Source organism: Schistocerca piceifrons, chromosome 5 (assembly GCF_021461385.2).
Source record: "Schistocerca piceifrons isolate TAMUIC-IGC-003096 chromosome 5, iqSchPice1.1, whole genome shotgun sequence".
NCBI classification, from domain to species: Eukaryota; Metazoa; Arthropoda; class Insecta; order Orthoptera; family Acrididae; genus Schistocerca; species Schistocerca piceifrons.
This window is the reverse complement of record NC_060142.1, coordinates 143,167,897-143,189,548: the sequence shown is the minus strand read 5'-3', so window position 1 is coordinate 143,189,548 and position 21,652 is coordinate 143,167,897. Positions and strand designations below refer to the sequence as shown.

The following is a 21,652-nucleotide window of genomic DNA, read 5'->3' as shown; positions in this document are numbered from 1 at the left end:
AGATGAAGATGCGGATAGGAGGGGCGTGTGGTCAGCACACCGCTCTCCTGGCCGTTATGATGGTTTCCTTTGACCGGAGCCGCTACTATTCAGTCGAGTAGCTCCTCAATTTGCATCACGAGGCTGAATGCACCCCGAAAAATGGCAACAGCGCACGGCGGCCCTGATGGTCACCCATCCAACTGTCAGCCACGCCCAACAGCGCTTAACTTCGGTGATCTGACGGGAACCGGTTGCCCTCTCACTTCGAGACGAACAGCTTTTATTATAACCTTTTTTTTTAATCAGATTTGCAGTTTTCCAGATATTTCACAAAACAGTTTTAAATGCAGATATCGACATTTAGGAAGCTTTTTACATACGTTTTACATATTTTTAAAAAAGTGTTGCATATTTTGAGAGGCGGTACTAGTCATCGAAAGAAGAATAACTAGCCCATTAGAACTGGGTCTGGAAACTTTCTGATATCTGAACGCTTGTTCATAGGAGGAGCTCAAAGTGACGTCCATCCATGGCAATGCATCAGTCTGTCCTTCAGCGAATGGACTCATGCACTTCCTGTAGTTAAGGCAATTGTTGTACACGTTAGCATGTAGTGAAGTTGCGATCCTGTATGGAAGGGGCGGTCAGGAATTAGGCTCGAGAGCATTTAAATGGCAGCGTAGTCGCAGTGCATACGATTTGATTTTATATTTCACATTTATCAACAACACAGATCAAATTTTAAATATTATTTAATTATTATTGGCCCGCTGATGACGTAAAATTTTTATGTGGTACAAACTGTCGGCATACGGACAAACGCAGGCAGTTTCATAGATTTTTGCACTCAGGTTGCCACGTTATTGTGACTTATTTAGCTTCATAATCGAAAAATGTTTTTGACACACATAAGCAGATCGAAATATTCTGTCAAGTTTCCAAGCTCGTTAGTCTTCCTGATGGAAGCAATGTAGAGGTGCTGGACAGTTTTAACCTAGAAGAAGTTGCCTTTTAAACGGGAATTACACTGCAGATCAATCGTTTCCATTGGCACACACACAGGTTGTGGTGTGCGTACTGTAAGACCTTTGGTACACACACCATCAGATTAATTGACTTGTCACTCTAACGAAGTAGGCGAGTGTCAGCAATATGTCTCGTGGTCTTATCACGGCGTGTTTATCTTCAGCCATTAGGTCAGACGATAGAAATGCCACTTGCATGCTTAGAGTAGCAGATTGATGGTGACCAACTTTAAACAGAACTTGATTAATTTTCACACACATTTATTAAAATAATAACAAGCATAAACCTTACTTAACTAGATTCTGGATGCTATTTACAATTGACAATCTGAAGTTCCTTTGGTCTTGGTATGTTAATCTTATTCTCACATGTCTCTGATACTTGACAAAGTGTTTATACATTTATCTTCATGGCTATGTACAGGAATATGGTAATCTTATTAGGTGCAGACTGAAACTTGACTATAGACTGGTACAGACAAATGTAGACTGGTGCAGATAAATGCAGACCGGTGCAGACTAGTGCAGACAAATGCACCCTGACTAATCGGAAGTCTGTACACTCGTTATAATACCTCGCGCGTTCAGGTATCACTGCGCGAGTGTGATCCGCAAGGAGAAATGGTTCTACGTTAGCAGCAATCTCATTGGCTGCGTTACATATTAATACGCGGATCGGCCGAAGCAGAATTTGGTCCGTCTCTAAGGCAGCGCCATCTCGTAGTGTGTAGACAGACGAGTGCTGCGCCTGCGCTGTTGTGCTTAGCGGGGCACCCTCTAGTGGGAAAGTTGTGTACGAGCTGACTACGTGGAACTATGTACACAACACAGGTGCAATTTCAAATGAACCGACAAGCGGTCTCGTAAACACCTCGAAAACAGATGTAAGATTGGCATTCCCCTCAAAACATTTAGAATTCTTTCAAGGCCATACTGAATATCAAAACACGTATTTTCGTTAAGAACAGTGCCATTAGGGAAATGGGTGGTGCGTTTTGTCAGGCGATTTTATTTTTAAATGCGTCACCATCAAATGAGAAATAGATTGCTCCATATCTTGCAATTTCTTACTGTGAGCAGCGTGCAGTCAAGTCCGTGAAAAATGCGAAGTCCGCAATCCATTCCGGACGCTCTAATTTTGTTTCCTGCTCTCTTTTTCCCTTCGTAAAATTTAACAATAAGGAGTTTTACACTGAAGCGCCAAAGAAACTAGTACAGGCATGCTTATTCAAATACAGAGGTATGTAAACAGGCAGAATACGGCGCTGCGGTCGTTAACACCTATAAAAGACAATTGTCTTAGCGCGGTTGTTAGATCGGTTACTGCTGCTACAATAGCAGGTTACCAACTGTTGTTAGATCGGTTACTGCTGCTACAATGGCGGGTTACTAAAATTTGAGATTGAATATGGTGTTATAGTCGGCGCACGAGCGATGCGACACAGCACTCCGACGTAGCAATTCCCGTGCGACCATTTCACGAGTGTACCGTGAATATCAGGAATCTGGTAAAACATCAAAACTCCGACATCGCTGCGGCGGGAAAAAGATCTTGCAAGAACGAGACCAACGACGACTGAAGAGAATCGTTCATTGTGACAGAAGTGCAACCCTTCCGCAAATTGCTGCAGATTTCAAGGCTGGGCCATCAACAAGCGCTGTAGTGTCCAGCCGTACCGTGGCTTTTGAGCGGTTTCTCACGCTCGTTTAGACATATGCTAGGCTAGTCCCCACTTTTCGTATCATACAAGGGTTAAAATACGATCACACAGTGAACAAAGTTTATCCACTTCGCAGACACGGGACGCAAAAACTTTACTCATATTTACAGCTATAACTGATGACTGCGGCTGCAGTCAGGGCATCCGGCCACAAAGTTACATAAAAATAAAACCAACAAAACTTGATTACAGCTAAATCAGTATCTAAGACCGCGTAAACGCTTACGAAAACAAAGAGAGAAAGACCAGCGGAGACCACCACTTGTACTAAAGTTACCGAAACGGAAGATCACGTCACCGTGGTTAGAAAACAGATTGATTATTCCTCATATTTAGTTACTTCCACGTGGATTTGGTTAAATTCGCCAAAAAATATATAAATAAAACGTTGGAAATGCACGCTTAACTAGAGTCCACCCGCTAACCCACTCATTTCTGGGCTATTGTTGGCTGTCAAAATATTACGGAAAGCTTGCTCGGCACAAAAAAATCACTGCAAAAGCAGTTTCTTTCTCTCTTTTTCTATCAGAGGGGTAGAGGGGGAGGGGTTGTTAAAGCTCAATGCTTCTTTTGTCAAATTCACATTATTTTCATTTTCCTGTTTTTGAACACTAGCTGAAAAAACGCGGCAGTCCTTCGTTATTCATTTTGGCACTTTTTTCAGGAACGAAAACAAAAAAATGATATGTGTTTGTAGTGAAGTATCGAAAATACTTCATTTCTACGTATCACGTACACATTTTTGAAATTATGAAACAGTCGTAAAAAGAAATATGCGTATTGTAGAAATTTAACAAATGTATAACTACAGTATCCAATTTAAGGAACACGACTCCGGACAGTTTCTGTTCGCTGAGCACAGATGCTTCGCGTAGCTACAACGCGATTTTGTAAACGTCTCAGTGGCGGCGCCTCTTGGCTCTATAGACTGCTACTGTTTTTGCCCCCAGCCGTTTGTACTTCGTGGTTGAAAGCTACCAAAAGCGCTGTCAGGTGTCAGGGATTTCGTTAATTTGACTCGACTGTAGAGTTCCTTACAAGTAAAGAATAAATTCATTAAAACTTCATGCATGATAGGGCAACTTTTCGCGCATCTCAGTTTTTATGACGTCATATCTCTCGAACTATGTGTTCTTGTAGGTACATTCAGCGGTCTGTGAAACATGTTGCGAATAGTATCAGTAGCAAATGAGTAATAAATTTAAACGTCAAGCATAATGCGGCAGTTTTTCACGCATCTGTGTTTATGGCGTCATATCTTCTAAACTCTATTAGGTAGATGCTTATGGCGATTGTTTCCCGACAGCAAAGAATATGTGTACCAAATCTGGCCGAAATCGTTCCAGTGATTTAGGAGGCCACGCACACACACACACACACACACACACACACACACACACACACACACACAAATTTTTATAATGTGTATGCATTTAATGGTTTCTTCTAATAGTGTGGACAGTCTTTGACAGCCAAAGAAATATGTCGTTTTCCACGACAATAATTATTAGATACAGAGTATCTAGCTATGCCAGTTTGGCACAAGCTGTGGAGCTACCTGGGTATAATTTGGATTGCAATTCTGTATTTACTATTAAAAGCAGCTTGATCACGATTTATTTATCAAGGTGACCGGTTTCGACCACTACTGTGGTCATCTTCAGACCATTGAGTAGGAACCTCTTTCTGTTGGTGATTCTTCAACAGAAAGAGGTTCCTACTCAATGGTCTGAAGATGATCGCAGTAGTGGTCGAAACCGGTCACCTTGATAAATAAATCGTGATCAAGACTGCTTTTAATAGTAAATATTTGTAAGACATTGATCACTGCCTTTCCCGTAATGTATTCAAAAGTAATGAAATTCTGTAGCTCTTTCAACCGTTTTGATCTAGGATTCGACTTCAAATAACCGTCTGGCCATAAGGCTGACATTTCTTATGGTTCTGCTACATCACTTCAGATGAATCTCACCAACAAGGATCCTTTCTAACTCCATCTTCCTACCTCTACCCTTGTCTCCATCTCCTGAAATTGACATTTGTATGAATTAAAACCTAACAAAATCAAGTCTATTTTAAGCTAAGAAAATTTGATTCTGTGTTATATTTATTCATTCTAGGACATTCCTAAAGCTGTTGCTAAACAGCAACGGTAGAGCTTACTCTTTTAGGCGTTAACTAAATAACTTCGATTTACGAAATTTTGTAGAACTGACGGAGGACGAAGTGGCAGCGCAGGCCTTCCTGTTCTACACCGCCGGCTTCGAGACGTCGTCGACAACGATGAGCTTCGCCACTTACGAGCTGGCAGTCAACCCGGACATCCAGGAGCAGGCACAGAACGAGATAGACTCCGTACTCGCCGAGAGTGGGGCCGTCACGTACGACGCTCTCAGCAAGATGAAGTACCTGGACAAAGTCTTGGCAGGTACGCTCTCAGTCCTTTGTAGCTGTCTCACTGTAGCACTGAAATCAGTAGGTCCATAATCTACATCTACATACACACTCCGCATATCACCATATGGTGCGTGCTGGAGGATATCACGTACCACTACTAGTGATTTCCTTTCCTGTCCCACTAGCAGATAGAGCGACGGCAAAATTTAATCCTTAAGCGTAGAAATCGCAGAATATTCGCCATTACTTCGTATGACACTATTGTCAATATTTCACTTCTGTTGGGCCCGCAGCATAGTATACATCAGTATAAGACATTATGGAAATGAATGCTCGAATCCAGCTGCGATAATGTTTCTCTAGTATTTTACACGACAGATCTCTTTCGGCCTATTTCCATTATCAAGCGGACTGCAAAGTAAGTATGACTTCGTATGAGCCTTAATTTTTCGTATCTTATCTTCAAGGTCCTTACGCGAAATGTTGAGTCAGTTTCAAATGTCGGTTCTCCAAATTTTCTCAAAAGTGTTTGTGGTGTTTTTTCTTTTAAAAAATATTTATATTTTCATTAAATTACTATTCTCTTGTGAAGATTCAGAAATCAGTTGTGAGTTTCGCACCACTTCTTGGCGGGAAGAGCAAAGACTTTTCAAAAACTGAAGTACTGTATGTGATAGTTTATATGTCACCTGAAATCGTTTGCAGAAGACGTAGCGTTCTCAAGATTAAGAACAGAGTTCGCATTCCGCCTTGATTTATTTGTGTCGTGATCATGTTCGATCACGACCTGATACGAGACATAGCAACTACGAACAGAGAAATCTAAGGGACCAGACAGAGATGGAAATTTTCTTTGCTATACTACACCACACATTAAAAGAAATTTGATTTAAATCACAAACAAGGTAAATGGCAATGCGCCTTCTGCCTTAACTACGACGTTTGCCGACATGCAGTCGGTCCCTGGTAGCTGTATGAAAACTATAAGAACACCGTTACTTCTGTTGCCATTAATAGGAGATGGATAGCATGGAAATACTTTAAGTAATAAGCAGGCACTACAGCATTTGAGAGTACAATAACAAATCTATCAGCCCGCCTCTGAATTCCTTCTATGTCTTCGTTTGATCCGACCTAGGTGGTGCGGATCCCACAAACACTCGATCAGTATTCAACAATAGGTTGCTCTAGCCTCCTACATATGTGGTCTCCTTTACAGATGAACCACATTGTCCTAAAATTCTTCCAATAAACTGAAGCTGACCGTTCGCCTACCCTACCACAATTCTCACATGCTCGTTCCGTTATAAATACCGCTTTGCAACGTTATACCAAGCATTTAAACGACGTGACTGTGTCAAGCTGGCTTACATTTTTCTACATTTCATAACTTAGGCACATACAGACAACAGCTACAGAGGGGGGGGGGGGGGGGGGGGGAGGGGTCCACCGGGGGCCGAACCTCACAACAACCCTGGGTTCGGTGTGGGGCGGCGGAGGGGTGAAGTGGACTGCGGTAGTCGTCGTGGGGTTGTGGACCACTGCGGCTGCGGCGGGGACGACGCCTCTCCGTCGTTTCTAGGTCCCCAGCTAACTTACAATGCATACAGTACAATACAACATAGACCTGTCCACCTTTCCATTACCCACTGCAACGGGCTCGTTCCAAAGTTATTCTATAACAACCACTCTGATGACGTCCACGTCATTAAATATCACCTATATTACCAAATTTACCGAAAAACATCCATTCTGCAACATTTTTAGGAGCAAATAAATTTTGGGAAGGTATAAATTTTGGGAAGGTATAAATTTTTACGGAGTATTTACAGTGTGCACAAATAAATACAACATAAAAGCAAATCACGTCGTTGTTTCCCTTTGTACTTATATTTCAATACTCTATAAGGGGGTGGCCTGGTAGCAGGTAAAACCGATATCCAAGCAACGGTACACAATTTAGATCGCGACACAAAAAATAAAACGTGTAAGACGACTGTGACAATTCGAATTAATACATACGTTGTAAACTGAGTGCTCTTTTAGTTTGAAGGTCGATTTTACTCGCTACCGTGACTCCCCCTTATCGAGTACTGAAATCAAAGTGCAGAGGAATAAAATGACTCTCAAGAATGGTTCGATCAACAGGACGATTAAATAAGCAGCTCTTTCTGTCCTTTGACACGTCTTTTGTGGACTATACTGGTGAAACAGTGAAGAAAAGTTTAATAACACGTGACTGGAACATTTTCTTTGCGAGGAACACCGTAAAGCCCCTAAACTCCGTTTAGTATTTGTACGTATCGATTCTTTGTTTTAGATGACAAGGCTGTCCTTAGATACAGCAGAGACTTTACTCATCAACAGTATTTTCTTCGTCACTATTTACAACAGTCTAGCAACGCTTGGGTAACTTTTCGATTCCCGACTGTAGAAATTACGTAGTTTTTAGGCGAAGAACTCGTCGAGCCATGTTGGGAGCGCATTTTCATCCGAAAAGGAAGTTCCTTGAAGGCTGTTCGATGGAGACAGGAAAAGCTGGAAATCTGAGGACACAAGACATGTGAATAAGGTGGTTGCGGATTGATTTCTTAATCCAATTCCTGTATAATGTTATTGTCGGTCTCGCAGAATGTGCGCTGGCGTTATCGTGCAGTAGCATCACTTGACGCAATCTTCCTGGTCGTTGTTCTTGGATTTCGTCATCAAGACGTCTCAATTATTGACAATAAATGTTAGTAGTAATGGTTACACCAGATGCATAACATTATCTTTTGTGGATGCGCGCAGGCCGTTGTACGCGGAGATGCTGATTTGTTTGGGCACAACCATGTTTTCCTTTCCCTTATGTTAGCATAAAAACACCATTTCTCGTCGCCAGTAATGGTACAGGAAGGAATAGTCGGGGCCGTTCACGAGCCAATTGATGATCAAGCAGAGATAAACATACACTACTGGTCATTAAAATTGCTACACCACGAAGATCACGTGCTACAGACGCGAAATTTAACCGACAGGAAGAAGATGCTGTGATATGCGACTGATTAGCTTTTCAGAGCATTCACACCAGGTTGACGCCGGTGGCGACAACTACAACGTGCTTAAATGAAGAAAGTTTCCAACCGATTTCTCATACGTAAACAGCAGTTGACCGCCGTTGCCTGGTGAAACGTTGTTGTGATGCCTCGTGTAAGGAGGAGAAATGCGTACCATCACGTTTCCGACTTTGATAAAAGTCGGATGGTAGCCTATCGCGATTGCAGTTTATCGTATCGCGACATTGCTGCACGCGTTGGTCGAGATCCGATGACTGCTAGCAGAATATGGAATCGGTGGGTTCAGGAGCGTAATACGGAACGCCGTGCTGGATCCAAATGATCTCGTATCACTAGCAGTCGAGATGACAGGCATCTCATCCGCATGGCTGTAACGGATCGTGCAGCCACGTTTCGATCCCTGAGTCAACAGATGGGGACGTTTGCAAGACAACAACCATCTGCACGAACAGTTCGACGATGTTTGCAGCATGGACTATCAGCTCGGAGACCATGGCTGCGGTTACCCTTGACGCTGTATCACAGACAGGAGCGCATGCGATGGTGTACTCAACGACGAACCTGGGTGCACGAATGGCAAAACGTCATTTTTTCGGATGAATCCAGGTTCTGTTTACAGCATCATGATTGTCGCATCCGTGTTTGGCTACATCGCGGTGAGCGCACATTGGAAGCGTGTATTAGTCATCTGGAGTGATGGTGTGGGGTGCCATTGGTTATACGTCTCGGTCACCTCTTGTTCGCATTGACGGCACTTTGAACAGTGGACGTTACATTTCAGATGTGTTACGACCCATGGCTCTACCCTTCATTCGATCCCTGCGAAACCCTACATTTCAGCGGGATAATGTACGACTGCATGTTGCAGGTCCTGTACGGGCCTTTCTGGATACAGAAAATGTTCGACTGCTGCCCTCGCCAGCACATTCTCCAGATCTCTCACCAATTGAAAACGTCTGGTCAATTGTGGCCGAGCAACTGGCTCGTCACAATACACCAGTCACAACTGTTGATGAACTGTGGTATCGTGTTGAATCTGCATGGGCAGCTGTACCTGTACAAGCCATCCAGGCTCTGTTTGACTCAATGCCCAGGCATATCAAGACCGTTATTACGGCCAGAGGTTGTTGTTCTGGGTACTGATTTCTCAAGATCTATTCAGCCAAATGGCGTGAAAATGTAATCACATGTCAGTTCTAGTATAATATATTTGTCCAATGATTACCCGTTTATCATCTGCATTTCTTCTTGGTGTAGCTATTTTAATGGCCAGTAGTGTATGACCACGTGCTGATTTTTGTGCTCTTGCCTTAGAGCGTGCGGACTCACACACTCGATTTTTAAATCTTCCCCATTTCATGCAATTGTCGCCCGATGGTGGAGCTATCACAGTTGCTCACATGTACCAGTTCTCGAGTACATTGATGTGGGTAAGTGTGGATTCATGCATTTACACGATCTTTATCAAACCGTGAAGGAATTTCTGGGCGTGGAGAGACACTAATGTCAAACGATCCTCCTTAAAACGAAAAAACCATTTTTTTTGCCGTGCTCTGTCCATTAGTATTATCCTCACAGACGGTGCAAATGTTTCTGGCTGTCTCTGCTGCTGTCATTCCTCTACTGAACTCGAGCAGAATAATTAGTCGTGAGTGTTCCGATTTCTCCAGTCGGCACTCGATTTTCCACAGCTGCACCCAATATCTCCAGATGACAAAATGACAATATGTAAACTGAAATAGGAGCAGTGTATTACAAATAAAACAGACAACTAATAAATAATTCCATAGCAACCGGAGTACCAACATGCAAAACAAAACCGCTTCGAACTTAGGCACCAAGCTGGCCGTAGTGGCCGAGCGGTTCTAGGCGCTACAGTCTGGAACTGCGCGACCCCTACGGTCGCAGGCTCGAATCCTGCCTCGTGCATGGATGTGTGTGATGTCCTTAGGTTAGTTAGATTTAAGTGGTTCTAAGTTCTAGGGGACTGATGACCTCAGAAGTTAAGTCCCATAGTGCTCAGAGCCATTTGAACCATTTTTATGCACCAACCTAAGATTTTGCCCAGGAGCTATACATCCGTTTACTTCACAGCAGTTCATCTACAGCCAGTCCTGTCTGAAGACAGTTACTCCCAACAACTAACGCAGCATCGAAATGTTGCAGAGACGCTGAGGAAGTACCCACCACTGGCTACTATCAACCGGGAGACCCTGCGGCCGTACCGGCTGCCCAGCGCAGACGGCAGCGGCGACACCGCTGTGATCCTAGACCGCGGCATCATCGTCGTCATCCCTGTGCACAGTATACACCACGACCCTGTCCACTATCCCAACCCCGAGCGGTTCGATCCCGAACGCTTCTCAGACGATGCCAAAGCTTCACGACATCCCTTCGTCTACCTGCCGTTCGGCGAAGGACCACGTTTCTGCATAGGTGAGTTCAACCCTACAACATATCTACGCTGGTAAACCAAAACATTATGATCACTGCTCACAGCGACCTTGGCTGCCAACAGGTGGCGTTACGGGCACTGAAGCGGAGACAAAGTATGCAAACGGAGCAGACACGGACGGGGGATCACCCTATCGAAGATACACTATGTGATCAAAATGACTTACATGTTCGTGGCACCCTCCATCGGTAATGCTGGAATTCAGTATGGTGTTAGCCCACCCTTAGCCTTGATGACAGCTTCCACTCTTGCAGGCATACGTTCAATCAGGTGCTAGAAGGTTTCTTGGGGTATGGCAGCCCATTATTCACGGACTGCTGCACTGAGGAGAGGTATCTATGTCGGTTGGTGAGGCGTGTCACGAAGTCGGCGTTCCAAAACATCCGAAAGGTGTTCTATAGGATTTAGGTCAGGACTCTGTGCAGGCCAGTCCATTACAGGGATGTTATTGTCGTGTAACCACTCCGCCACAGGCCGCGCGTTAAGAACAGGTGCTCGATCGTGTTGAAAGGTGCAATCGCGATCCCCGAATTGCTCTTCTACAATGGGAAGCAAGAAAGTGCTTAAAACATCAATGTAGGCCTGTGCTGTGATAGTGCCATGAAAAACAACAAGGGGTGCCAGACCCCTCCATGAGAAACACGGCCACACCATAACACCACAGCCTCCGAATTTTACTGTTGGCACTACACACGTTGGCAGATGACGTTCACTGGGCAATCGCCATACCCACACTCTGCTTCGGATCGCCACATATGTACCGTGATTCGTCATTCCACACAACGTTTTTTCACTGTTCAATCGTCAAATGTTTACGCTCCTTCCACCAAGCGAGGCGTCGTCTGGCATTTACCGTCGTGATGTGTGGCTTATGAGCAGCCGCTCGACAACGAAATCCAAGTTTTCTCACCTCCCGCCTAACTGTCATAGAACTTGCACTGGATCCTGATGCAGTTTAGAGTTCCTGTATGATGGTCTGGATAGATGTCTGCCTAATACACATTACGACCGTCTTCTGCTGTCGGCGCTCTCTGTTAGTCAACAGACGAGGTCGGCCTGTACGCTTTTGTGCTGTACATGTCCCTTCACGTTTTCACTTCACTGTCACAACGGAAACAGTGGACCTAGGGATGTTTAGGAGTGTGGAAATCTCGCCTACAAACGTATGACACAAGTGACACCCAACCACCTGAAGAAGTTCGAGGCCCGTGAGTTCCGCGGATCGCCCCATTCTGCTCTCTCACGATGCCTAATGACTACTGATATGGAGTACCTGGCAGTAGGTGGTAACACAATGCACGTTATATGAAAAACGTATGTTTTTGTGAGTGTCCGGATACTTTTGATCACATAGTGTATGAGCTGCAAATGGGGAAATCCATTGAGATAAGCAGCTTTGACAAAGGAAAAATTATTTTTACGCAGAACCTGTGAACGAGTATCTAGAAAATGGCGAAACTGGTCAAATGTTCATGTGCTACTGTCGTGGGCATCTACAGAAAGAGGTAAGAAGGACAGTGAAACTACCACTAGGCTCTGAATGGTTGTACATCCCCAGTCCTCCACAGAACGTGGGGTTCGGAGGCTTGTCTGTCTGTAAAGTGGTGTAGATGGTAGTCTATGGCATCTCTGCCGAATGAGTGGTGCATGCACAAGTGTTTCGGGTCACACCATTCACCGTACATTGTTGAACTTGGAGCTCTGCAGCAGAGCACTCCTAAGTGTTCACATGTTGATCCAACGACATCGTCGATAATGATTGCAGTGGTCGCAGGACAATCGGGATTCGACCGTCGATCAATGGAAACGTGTTGACTCTTTGGGTGAATCACATTTTTATTACACTAGGTGGATAGTCGTCTCCACAACGGCCTTCACTGAGGTGAACGGCGGTTCAGAAGATGGAGTGCATCACATGCGCAGGCTGGTGAGAGCGGTATTATGCCAGGGGAGACATTCTCCTGCGCTTCCTATGAAACCCATCTGGGTCGCTATCGGGCAATCACGGTGTACGCATATCAGCGACGTTATTGACGCGAATTACATGACCTGTGTGTAGACGACATCTGATACCACACATCTCCACAAACCTACCCACAAATTGTCGGATCCACGATACACAGAATCAGTGATGTATTTCATTGCAAAGACGGGCAAACAACCTGTTGAGCATGTGGTCGTAATGTTTTGGCTCATCAATATACACCTACATTATCACTCTGCGTTTCACTCCTAAGTGCTTGCCAGAGGGTTCATAGACCAATATTCAGACTATTTCTCGACCATTCCAGCCTCGAATAGTCCACAGGAAAAATAAATACCTAAATCTTTAGAGTCATTTCTGGTTTTTCTTATTTTATTGCCTTGATCAGTTCATCCTTTGTAAGTGGGGTTCAACAGAATACGGTGGCGTTCAGTAAGTAATGCAATACTATTTTTTCTGAAAGCAGGGTGATTTTATCTAGGAGTCCAATATACCATACTATTCCCCACCTTTTGGCTTCAAAACATTGCGTTTCAAAATAATCTCCGTTCAATGCGACGGCCTTACGCCACCTTACTGGCACGGCGAAGTTGGAAATCGGAAGGTGCGAGATCCGGTCTGTAGGGTCGATGCCAGTGGGCACACATATTTGACTATACCAACTGGTGGACGAGTGTATCAGCACCCTCAACAGGGACATACAGTTGTGCAGCGAGGTGTCTGATTGTGAACTGTCGGTCACCTCGAAATAGTGTCTGCACGTTCCAACATTGCAGGAGTTATGGCTGAGTGCAACCGGCCGGCAAGCGGGAGATCGGAAGGGTTTGCATGCCCTCTTAGCGATGATGACATACGGCTCGCCCAACAACTCACCGTGCTTTTGTTCACTGCCAGGTCTCCGTGGCCATTCTCCAAGTGCCTATGTATATCTGCGATGCTCTGGTTTTTCGCCAAAATTAACTCAATCACAGTTCTCCGCTTGGAGCGCACCTACATTACAGACGCCATTTTGAAGGCTAAGTATAGCGCTGCCACCTATCGAAACTTCATCAAACTACAGAAAATACCGCATTTTTTCAAGTGAAACTGGCCGAGAAAAAAATGTGTTACATTACTTACTGAATGCCCCTCGGGTTTCCGAATTCGGAGGAGAAAGTTGGTGGTTCAAATTTACACAATAAGTGGTTTGCAGGCTAGTTTTCTGCATTACTTTTTCTCGCAAGTACACCTCCGAGTTTGATAAGGAAACATGCACTAGTACATTTAGAATTACTACAAGGGGAGAAATGAATATTTTGTATCTGCAGACAGTATGTACGTTTACATTTATGTTAGTTCTAAAAGAGCGTGTAAATGGAACAATACTCGGAATGAACTCATAGGACGTACAGTCACTACATGATACGCAGTGACATGCTTCTCCAACTGAAATCTGAGACGTACTCAAGCTACAGCCTTGACGCAATAGCCCTCCAGGTGTCGGAAATGGAATGCTCCAAGCGTCATGCCCCCCTCGATCTGGACGGGAAATACCACATCTGTAGATTTACTGTGTACATTGAGACATCCGTACTTTTTACTACAAGACGGGGTTCACACTAAGGTGATACGATATGTGATTCGACACGCTGTGTCACTCATGCTACCATTCAGGAGCAACCCACATCAGCGGAGCACACAGGAACATAGTGGAAGCGGCTTAACTGGTTCACCACACAGGCACATTAACAATGCAACACTGACATCCATGTGTGTCGTATCGCCAGACAGAACACCGGACGCTGGTTGCTCCACGCAACTTGTATCGTACGGGATATGGGAGGAGAAATTTCAAGTATCTCTCAGAAATTATATAGTTTTATGTAGCTGAAGCAAAGTTATATCCATCTCTGTAGCTACTTTCTCAATAAAACCTTTACTTTTCGAGTAAAACTTTGAAAACCATGGTCGTGGGATTCAGGTATGTTCTCTGCTACGCAGTCTTTCTCATTTGATTTTGAGGAAACTATTCAGTAAAAAAAATAAAATAAAAAAATGATTTTTTCGCATCTTATAATCTGACATCACAGCTTGCTAATGAACTGATTTTCCTTTCGCTGTTGCCCATAATTACTTGTGATACTTCGAAGTAAAGTAAAACATCGCATGTATTTTGAAAAGTTTACGGTGAAAAATATAGTCGCTGACCAGCTTACGTTTGATGCATTTTATGGCATACATTGTTGTGTACGAAATGTAACTAACATTTCGACACTGCTTTTAACGGGGGAAGGAGAGCCATACCTTTCTTCATTCTCGATAAAATATTTGAAATATATATAGGTTGATCGCGACAATATTGGCGGGCAGGTGCCACACAAGAGGCTATTGCCACCTGCTATGACCTACTAAGCAGAGCGTGGAGCTGCCGCATTTTGTTTGGCTTTGTTTTCATACTGCCGATGCAACCTGAAGCTGGATACGAAAAAAACTTGCTAAAACGAATAGATGTCGGGACTCATCAGCTGATGATGAGGACCAACTCTAGCAGAACACGTCGGTGTTTCCCTTATCATCATGGTCTTCTTCCATTTCTTCAAACACGTTGTCCATCCCCACGCAGAGTTCAACAGCCTACACCAACATTTCTTCTGAATACCCCTCAGTCTGATCATATACCACTTTGCGAAAATGGACAGTTATACGAGGGGCGTTTGAAAAGTCCGTGCAAAGTCCGAGAGATGGCAACACCGGCTTGTATCGAGGTCATGTTTAGTTAGTAGAATCTTTGCAAAGAACGCACACCAAGTTTCAGCTACATTGGTCTAGTTCTTTGTGTTTGGCATTCGTGTGAATCAAGGAAGTCGAGTGATTGTCAAAAAATGTACGAAAAAAAATATCGTGTGGGGATTAAACATTACGTTATAAAAGGCAAAACGCCTCAGGAGACTAAAGAGAAGCTCGATAAACATTACGGTGACTTTGCACCTTCGATTAGAACAGTTTATAAGTGGTTTCAAAATTTTCGGAGTGGAGATACGCGCACAAGTGATGCTGAACGTCCTGGACGCCCTGTGGAGGTTACTACTCCAGAAATCATTGATAAAATCCATGATATGGTGATGGATGACAGAAGAGTTAAGGGGCGTGAGATTGCTAGCGCTGTGGGCATCTCGAATGAACGGGTACATAATATTTTGCGTAAAAATTTGGACATGAGAAAGCTATCCGCAACATGGGTTCCGCGTTTGCTCACGGTTTTGACCAATAACTGACTCGTGTGAAGTGTTGCAAGGATGGTTTGCAGCTGTTCAGGAAGAACCTGCAGGACTTTAAGCGTCGTTTCGTCACTGTGGATGAAACATGGATACATCACTATATTCCTGAGACCAAACAACAACCTAAACAATGGGTTGCCAAGGGAGAATCTGCACCAAAAAAGGCGAAGACCATTCCTTCGGCCGGAAAGATTGGTTCAATGGCTCTGAGCACTATGGGACTTAACATCTGAGGTCATCAGTCCCCTAGAACTTAGAACTACTTAAACCTATCTAACCTAAGGACATCACACATATCCATGACCGAGGCAGGATTCGAACCTGCGACCGTAGCGGTCGCGCGGTTCCAGACTGAAGCGCCTAGAACCACTCGGCCACAACGACCGGCTGGCCGGAAAGGTTATGGCGACTGTCTTTTGGGATTCGCAGAGGATAATCCTCATCGACTATCTGGAAAAGGGTAAAATTATTACAGGTGCATATTATTAATCGTTATTGGACCGTTTGAAAACCGAGCTGCAAGAAAAACGCCGGCGATTGTACCGCAAAAAAGTCCTTTTCCATCAAGACAATGCACCAGCACACACCTCAGCAGCTCTGGTAGCAAAATTAATGAAAATAGGATTCCAACTCGTTTCACATCCCCCGTATTCTCCAGACTTGGCTTCCTCGGACTACTATTTGTTCCCCAATTTGAAGAAATGGCTGGCGGGACAAAGATTTTATTCAAATGAGGAGGTCATTGCAGCTGCTAATAGCTATTTTGCGGTCTTAGACAATTCCTATAATTCGGAAGGGATCAACAAATTAGAACAGCGTTGGACGAAGTATGTAAGTCTAAAAGGAGACTAAGTCGAAAAATAAGAAAGGTTTTCCCCAAATACGCAAGTAGTTTTTATTTTTGCACAGACTTTCCAAACGCCCCTCGTAGATATACTCTCCTAACTTTATTGATTTGTAACCACTATTTGCATATGTACCACGTTGAATAAAATACCATACTAGGGTATTACCGAAAAATAAACTTTTCATAGTGGCATTTTTAACGTCACTCAAACCCCTGTACCAACTTACCGTATTGTAATGAGTAGCTTCTCAGCAGGAGAAGTAGCAAGTCGAAAATCTATACCCTGCTTTGTCAGAGTAGCTGATACTAGTTGGTCAGAAACTTCCTGGACTCATTCTGTAGAATTCGTGTTCGTAAATAATGAAACGAGCTAGCAAGGGGTGAGAGGTTTTTTTATCAAAGATATTACTGGCGGACTACGTTTGAAACTGCAGTAGATATATAAATCTGAGGAGGCGGAGGAGGAGGAGGAAGGAAAGCTTACAGTCAAAGTCCCGTCGGCATGGCGCTCATTATACATCGAATGTCAATTAGGACGTGTATGTGAAGGAAGATCGGTCACGACATCGTTCACCGAATTTTTTTTTACGAAAACCACAGAAAATCTCAATCAAGAATAATGGATGGTGATTTCACAATTGCGTCACCTTACGCAATACAACGGAATCATGGTATGAACACCCACGAAAACCTATACCGCCTCATAGTCGACAATGTGTAGTACTGCCGTGGAGGGAAACTCGGAAGTAACGGGTTCGATTTCTGGTGTCGAATATATTCATCATTTGACTGATAACAGGAGAAGTAATGGAGAACTATACCTTAGGATCACTGAATTGTCTATCAGTGTCATGTCTTAAACCCCTAATATCTCTGCTGTGTAAGATGGAGTAAGGCTAAGTGACATTGTTTAAGTGCAATATCCTTAACATAACGCCCTTTATTTTATACATAAAGTCATATGAATCTTTCAGACTGGAGCTTTTAGCCGCTGATTAACATTTTCAAACAACCGGTAGGCCAATGTCACCGAAGCAGTGGTACAATTTGTATGGATGCAGAGCGCGAATTGGCCAGACCATCTTACTGTTGATCCCTAGGTACTCCAGGTTTTTGGTCAGTGTGGGGTTAAATGACAGGGATGCACTATTAATCAAGCCTATTCACATGTGTCCGATCCAGATGAACTCCCTAGAGGGAACATGTCCTGGGTGCAGGAAAGAACATGAGCACCCAACCAACCTAAGAGCGCACTGGACCCTAGCCTCTATCGGCTCAAGACCAACCAGTTCCAAAACAGACAAGGAACAGTCCTTCCCTATCGTCTTGTACGGGTGGATGTAGCACGGGTGCCTCAGCGCTAAGAATCAGAGACAGCCTCCGGCGACACCTGGGCGCCATGATCCAAAACCGATGATTTCGAAGTCTTAACCCTGATTTATGGTTATTTTGCGTTAGTACAGGGACTCTGCACCAGCTAGCTGGGGACCCCAGGCTATAGTGCAACGCTAATGCTTCCTCTGCGCCCCCTACTGCATACAAGCATACACCTTCATGTGATGTACGTTTTGGTTCCTGGTAGCAAAGAGCAACTGCTTACACCAGGGGATATGTGCTGGCACCAGACTTCATCTCGTCTCTTCCTAGGAACTTGCTGAGACAACACCGTGCACTTCTGATCATAAAGATTGCTACATCCTGAGAGTGACAGGAAACAAATGTCAAACTGGCGTAAAGTGTGCTACATACTTGGATACGCAAATGATTAGTATCTCTGCAAAACCATACGAAGTACAAAACATCATATTATTTCCCGCTCGTCTACAAAACCCTATTTTTCAACATGCTATCTGTTCAATGCTATGGCCATACGCCACCTTACTGAGATGGTCAGTATGCCCTCGTGATGCCACTCTACTGGTTGATGTCGGAGCCAAAGTCGTGTTGCTGCATCAGTGATATCCTCCCACGTACAAACAGATGGAAGTCGGAAGGTTCGAGATCCGGGCTGTAGTATGGATGGATAAGAACAGTCCAGTGAAGTTTTGCGAGCTTCTCCCGAGTTTGCATGTTTGTGGCGACGAACACATTCTAATCGTTTCTTTAATTTCCTGAAGGCAGCACAATACACTCCAGACATGATTGTTGGGCCATGAAGGGGGACATCAACAAAATACCCAACCCACGTCTCATAGTCTGTGACGGTGTTCGACAAAATATTTCCACCAGCAGAGTCTAAACGCGTAAGAAGTTCCGCACAGATGGTCCTTCGTTGCTCTTTGTGGTCTTGTGTTCGGCAGCAAGGAACGCAGCGGGCACACTTCTTTGAGTACCCCAAACGGTGTATGAGAGTATCAGCACTACCAACAGAGGCGTCCAGTTGTACAGGAAGGTGTTTGATTGATCCGACCTCCAATGAGTGTCTGCACGGTCCAACATTGCAGGAGTCAAAGTTGTGTGCGGGCGGCCGGCACGTGGGAGATCGTACAGGTTTGCAAGACCTTGTTGCGATGATGGCAGACGCCTCGCGTAACGACTCAGCGTGCTTCCGTTCACTACGATCTGCGGAGACATTCTGCAGGCGCCTTTGAATAGCTGTGATGCTCTCATTTTCCACCAAAAGAAACTCAATGACCGCACTCTGCTTGGAACGCACTTCCGTTACAGACGCCATTTGGAAAGCTACATACAGCGTCGCCACCTATGGAACATCATGAAAATAAGGGCTGAACAGGAATATTTCATGATGTCCCACAAACAATCCGAATTTTTTCAACCGAAATTGGTAGAGAAAAAATATGTTGTTTTACTTACTGAACACCTGTCTTTAGTAGATGTAACACTATCCTCATTCTACACATAAGTAAAGATTATGTGCAGAGTTTCTCATGCAGATATTCCATCTGAATGTTGTCTGTTGTGCCTTATTTGGTGAGGAGATGCGTTATAATTCGACAGAGGTATGATCGTGGCGTATCGAGACTGCGGTTTACCGTTCTGCAGTTCTTCTGTTCGCGTCGTTAGGAATCTCACGACAGTCATACGAGTATGGACTCGAAGGGTTCAGAAGGACCATACTGAACGCCATGCACTATCTCAGGGGCCCTGTGCACCTAGTGCCCAAAAGACAAGTATCCACAGGGATACTGCGACGTCTGGAGCGTTATGAACCGTCATGACAGCGATAGTTGTCGTGGTTTCAATTGGTGCAGTAGAGAGTGGCGCACCGACAATGACCGCCCTACGACGGCATTGGCCGCAGGAATCGGAACCCGTCGTCTTTTGGGACGAGTCCCGTTACAGCATGCAGCATTACAGTGGTCATATACATGCGTGTAGGCATGTACGTTGCCGCATTGCATTCGTCATCATCTTACGGGTTCAATCCTAGCATGATGTTGTGGGGTGCCACTAGATACACAACACGATCACGTACCCTGTAAGCTAGACAGCAACCGTTACAACTATGACACGTTAAGACCAACAACTTTTCCCTACCTTCGACGTCCCTGCGACAAATTACAACAAGGTGACAGAAGATCGCCAGTTGTCGTGACAAGCCTAAAAACAGAGGGTGTTAGACTGTTTTCCTGGCAAGCGCGTTCTCCAGATATCTCACCAATTTAAAACATCTGTATTGGATTACATCTACATATATACTCCGCTAGCCACCAAGTGATGTGTGGCGGAAGGCACAATTCGCGCCAAAGTCATATTTCACCGTTCTGATCCACTCGGGGATCGCGCGAGGCAAAAACGACTGTCTGAACGTCTCAGTCTCAGTACGAGCTCTTATTTCCCTGATCTTTGAATGGTGATCATAGCGCGATTTGAAAGTTGGTGGTAATAATATTTGCTCTACATCCTCGGTGAAGACCGGATTTCGGAATTTAGTGAGCAGCCCCTTCTGTTTAGCGCGCCGTCTATCTGCAAATGTGTCCCACTTCAAACTATGAGATTTGTAACGCTCTCGCGATGGGTAAATGTACCACTCACGAATCTTGCCGCTCTTCTTTGGATCTTCTCAATCTCTTGAATCAGACCCAACTGATAAGGGTCCCATACAGACGAACAACACTTCAAGACTGGACGAACTAACGTATTGTAAGCTATTTCATTTGTTGAAGGACTGCATCGCTTCAGGATTCTACAATTAAACCGCAATCTAGAGTTCGCCTTACCCGTTACTTGTGTAATCTGATCATTCCATTTGAGATCATTTCGAATAGTCACACCCAGATACTTGACGGAAGTTACCGCTTCCAAAGACTGGGCATTTATTTTGTACTCGTACATTAATGGGGATTTTCGCCATGTTATACGCAGTAGGTTACACTTACTAATATTGAGAGATAACTGCCAGTCATTACACCACGCATTTATTTTCCGCAAATCCTCATTGATTTGTTCACAACTTTCGTGTGATACTACTTTCCTGTAGACTACAGCATCATTGGCAAACAGTCTAAGGCCGCTGTCAATACCATCAACCAGATCGTTTATGTAAATCGTAAAAAGCAGAGGACCTATTACGCTGCCCTAGGGCACAACTGAAGTTACGCTTGTTTCTGTTGAAGTCACCCAGTTCAGGACGACATACTGCTCCCTATCTGTTAAAAAATTTTCTATCCAACCGCATATGTCATCGGATAGACCGTAATCGCGCACTTCATGTAGCAAGCGACAGTGCGGAACTGAGTCGAACGCCTTTCGAAAGTCGAGAAATATGGCATCAACCTGGCAGGCGGTATCTAGAGCCTGTTGTATATCGTGCACAAAGAGGGCCAGCTGTGTCTCGCATGACCGCTGTTTCCTAAAACCGTGCTGATTTCTGCAGATGAGCTTCTCAGAGTCTAGAAAGGCCATTATGTCTGAACACAAAATATGTTCCAGGATTCTACAACAAATCGATGTCAGTGAAATTGGCC

At 44.4% G+C, this 21,652-nt stretch overlaps 1 protein-coding gene across 1 annotated transcript in view; it reads left to right on the top strand.

Moving 5' to 3' along the window:
- Nucleotides 1-21,652, top strand: part of LOC124798810 (probable cytochrome P450 6a14) — a 49,652-nt gene that overhangs the window by 26,157 nt on the left and 1,843 nt on the right. Inside the window, exons 4-5 of the mRNA XM_047262339.1 lie at nucleotides 4,938-5,156; nucleotides 10,348-10,617. Of these exons, the coding sequence (XP_047118295.1) occupies nucleotides 4,938-5,156; nucleotides 10,348-10,617 (489 nt within the window). The remainder of the gene's footprint in view (nucleotides 1-4,937; nucleotides 5,157-10,347; nucleotides 10,618-21,652) is intronic.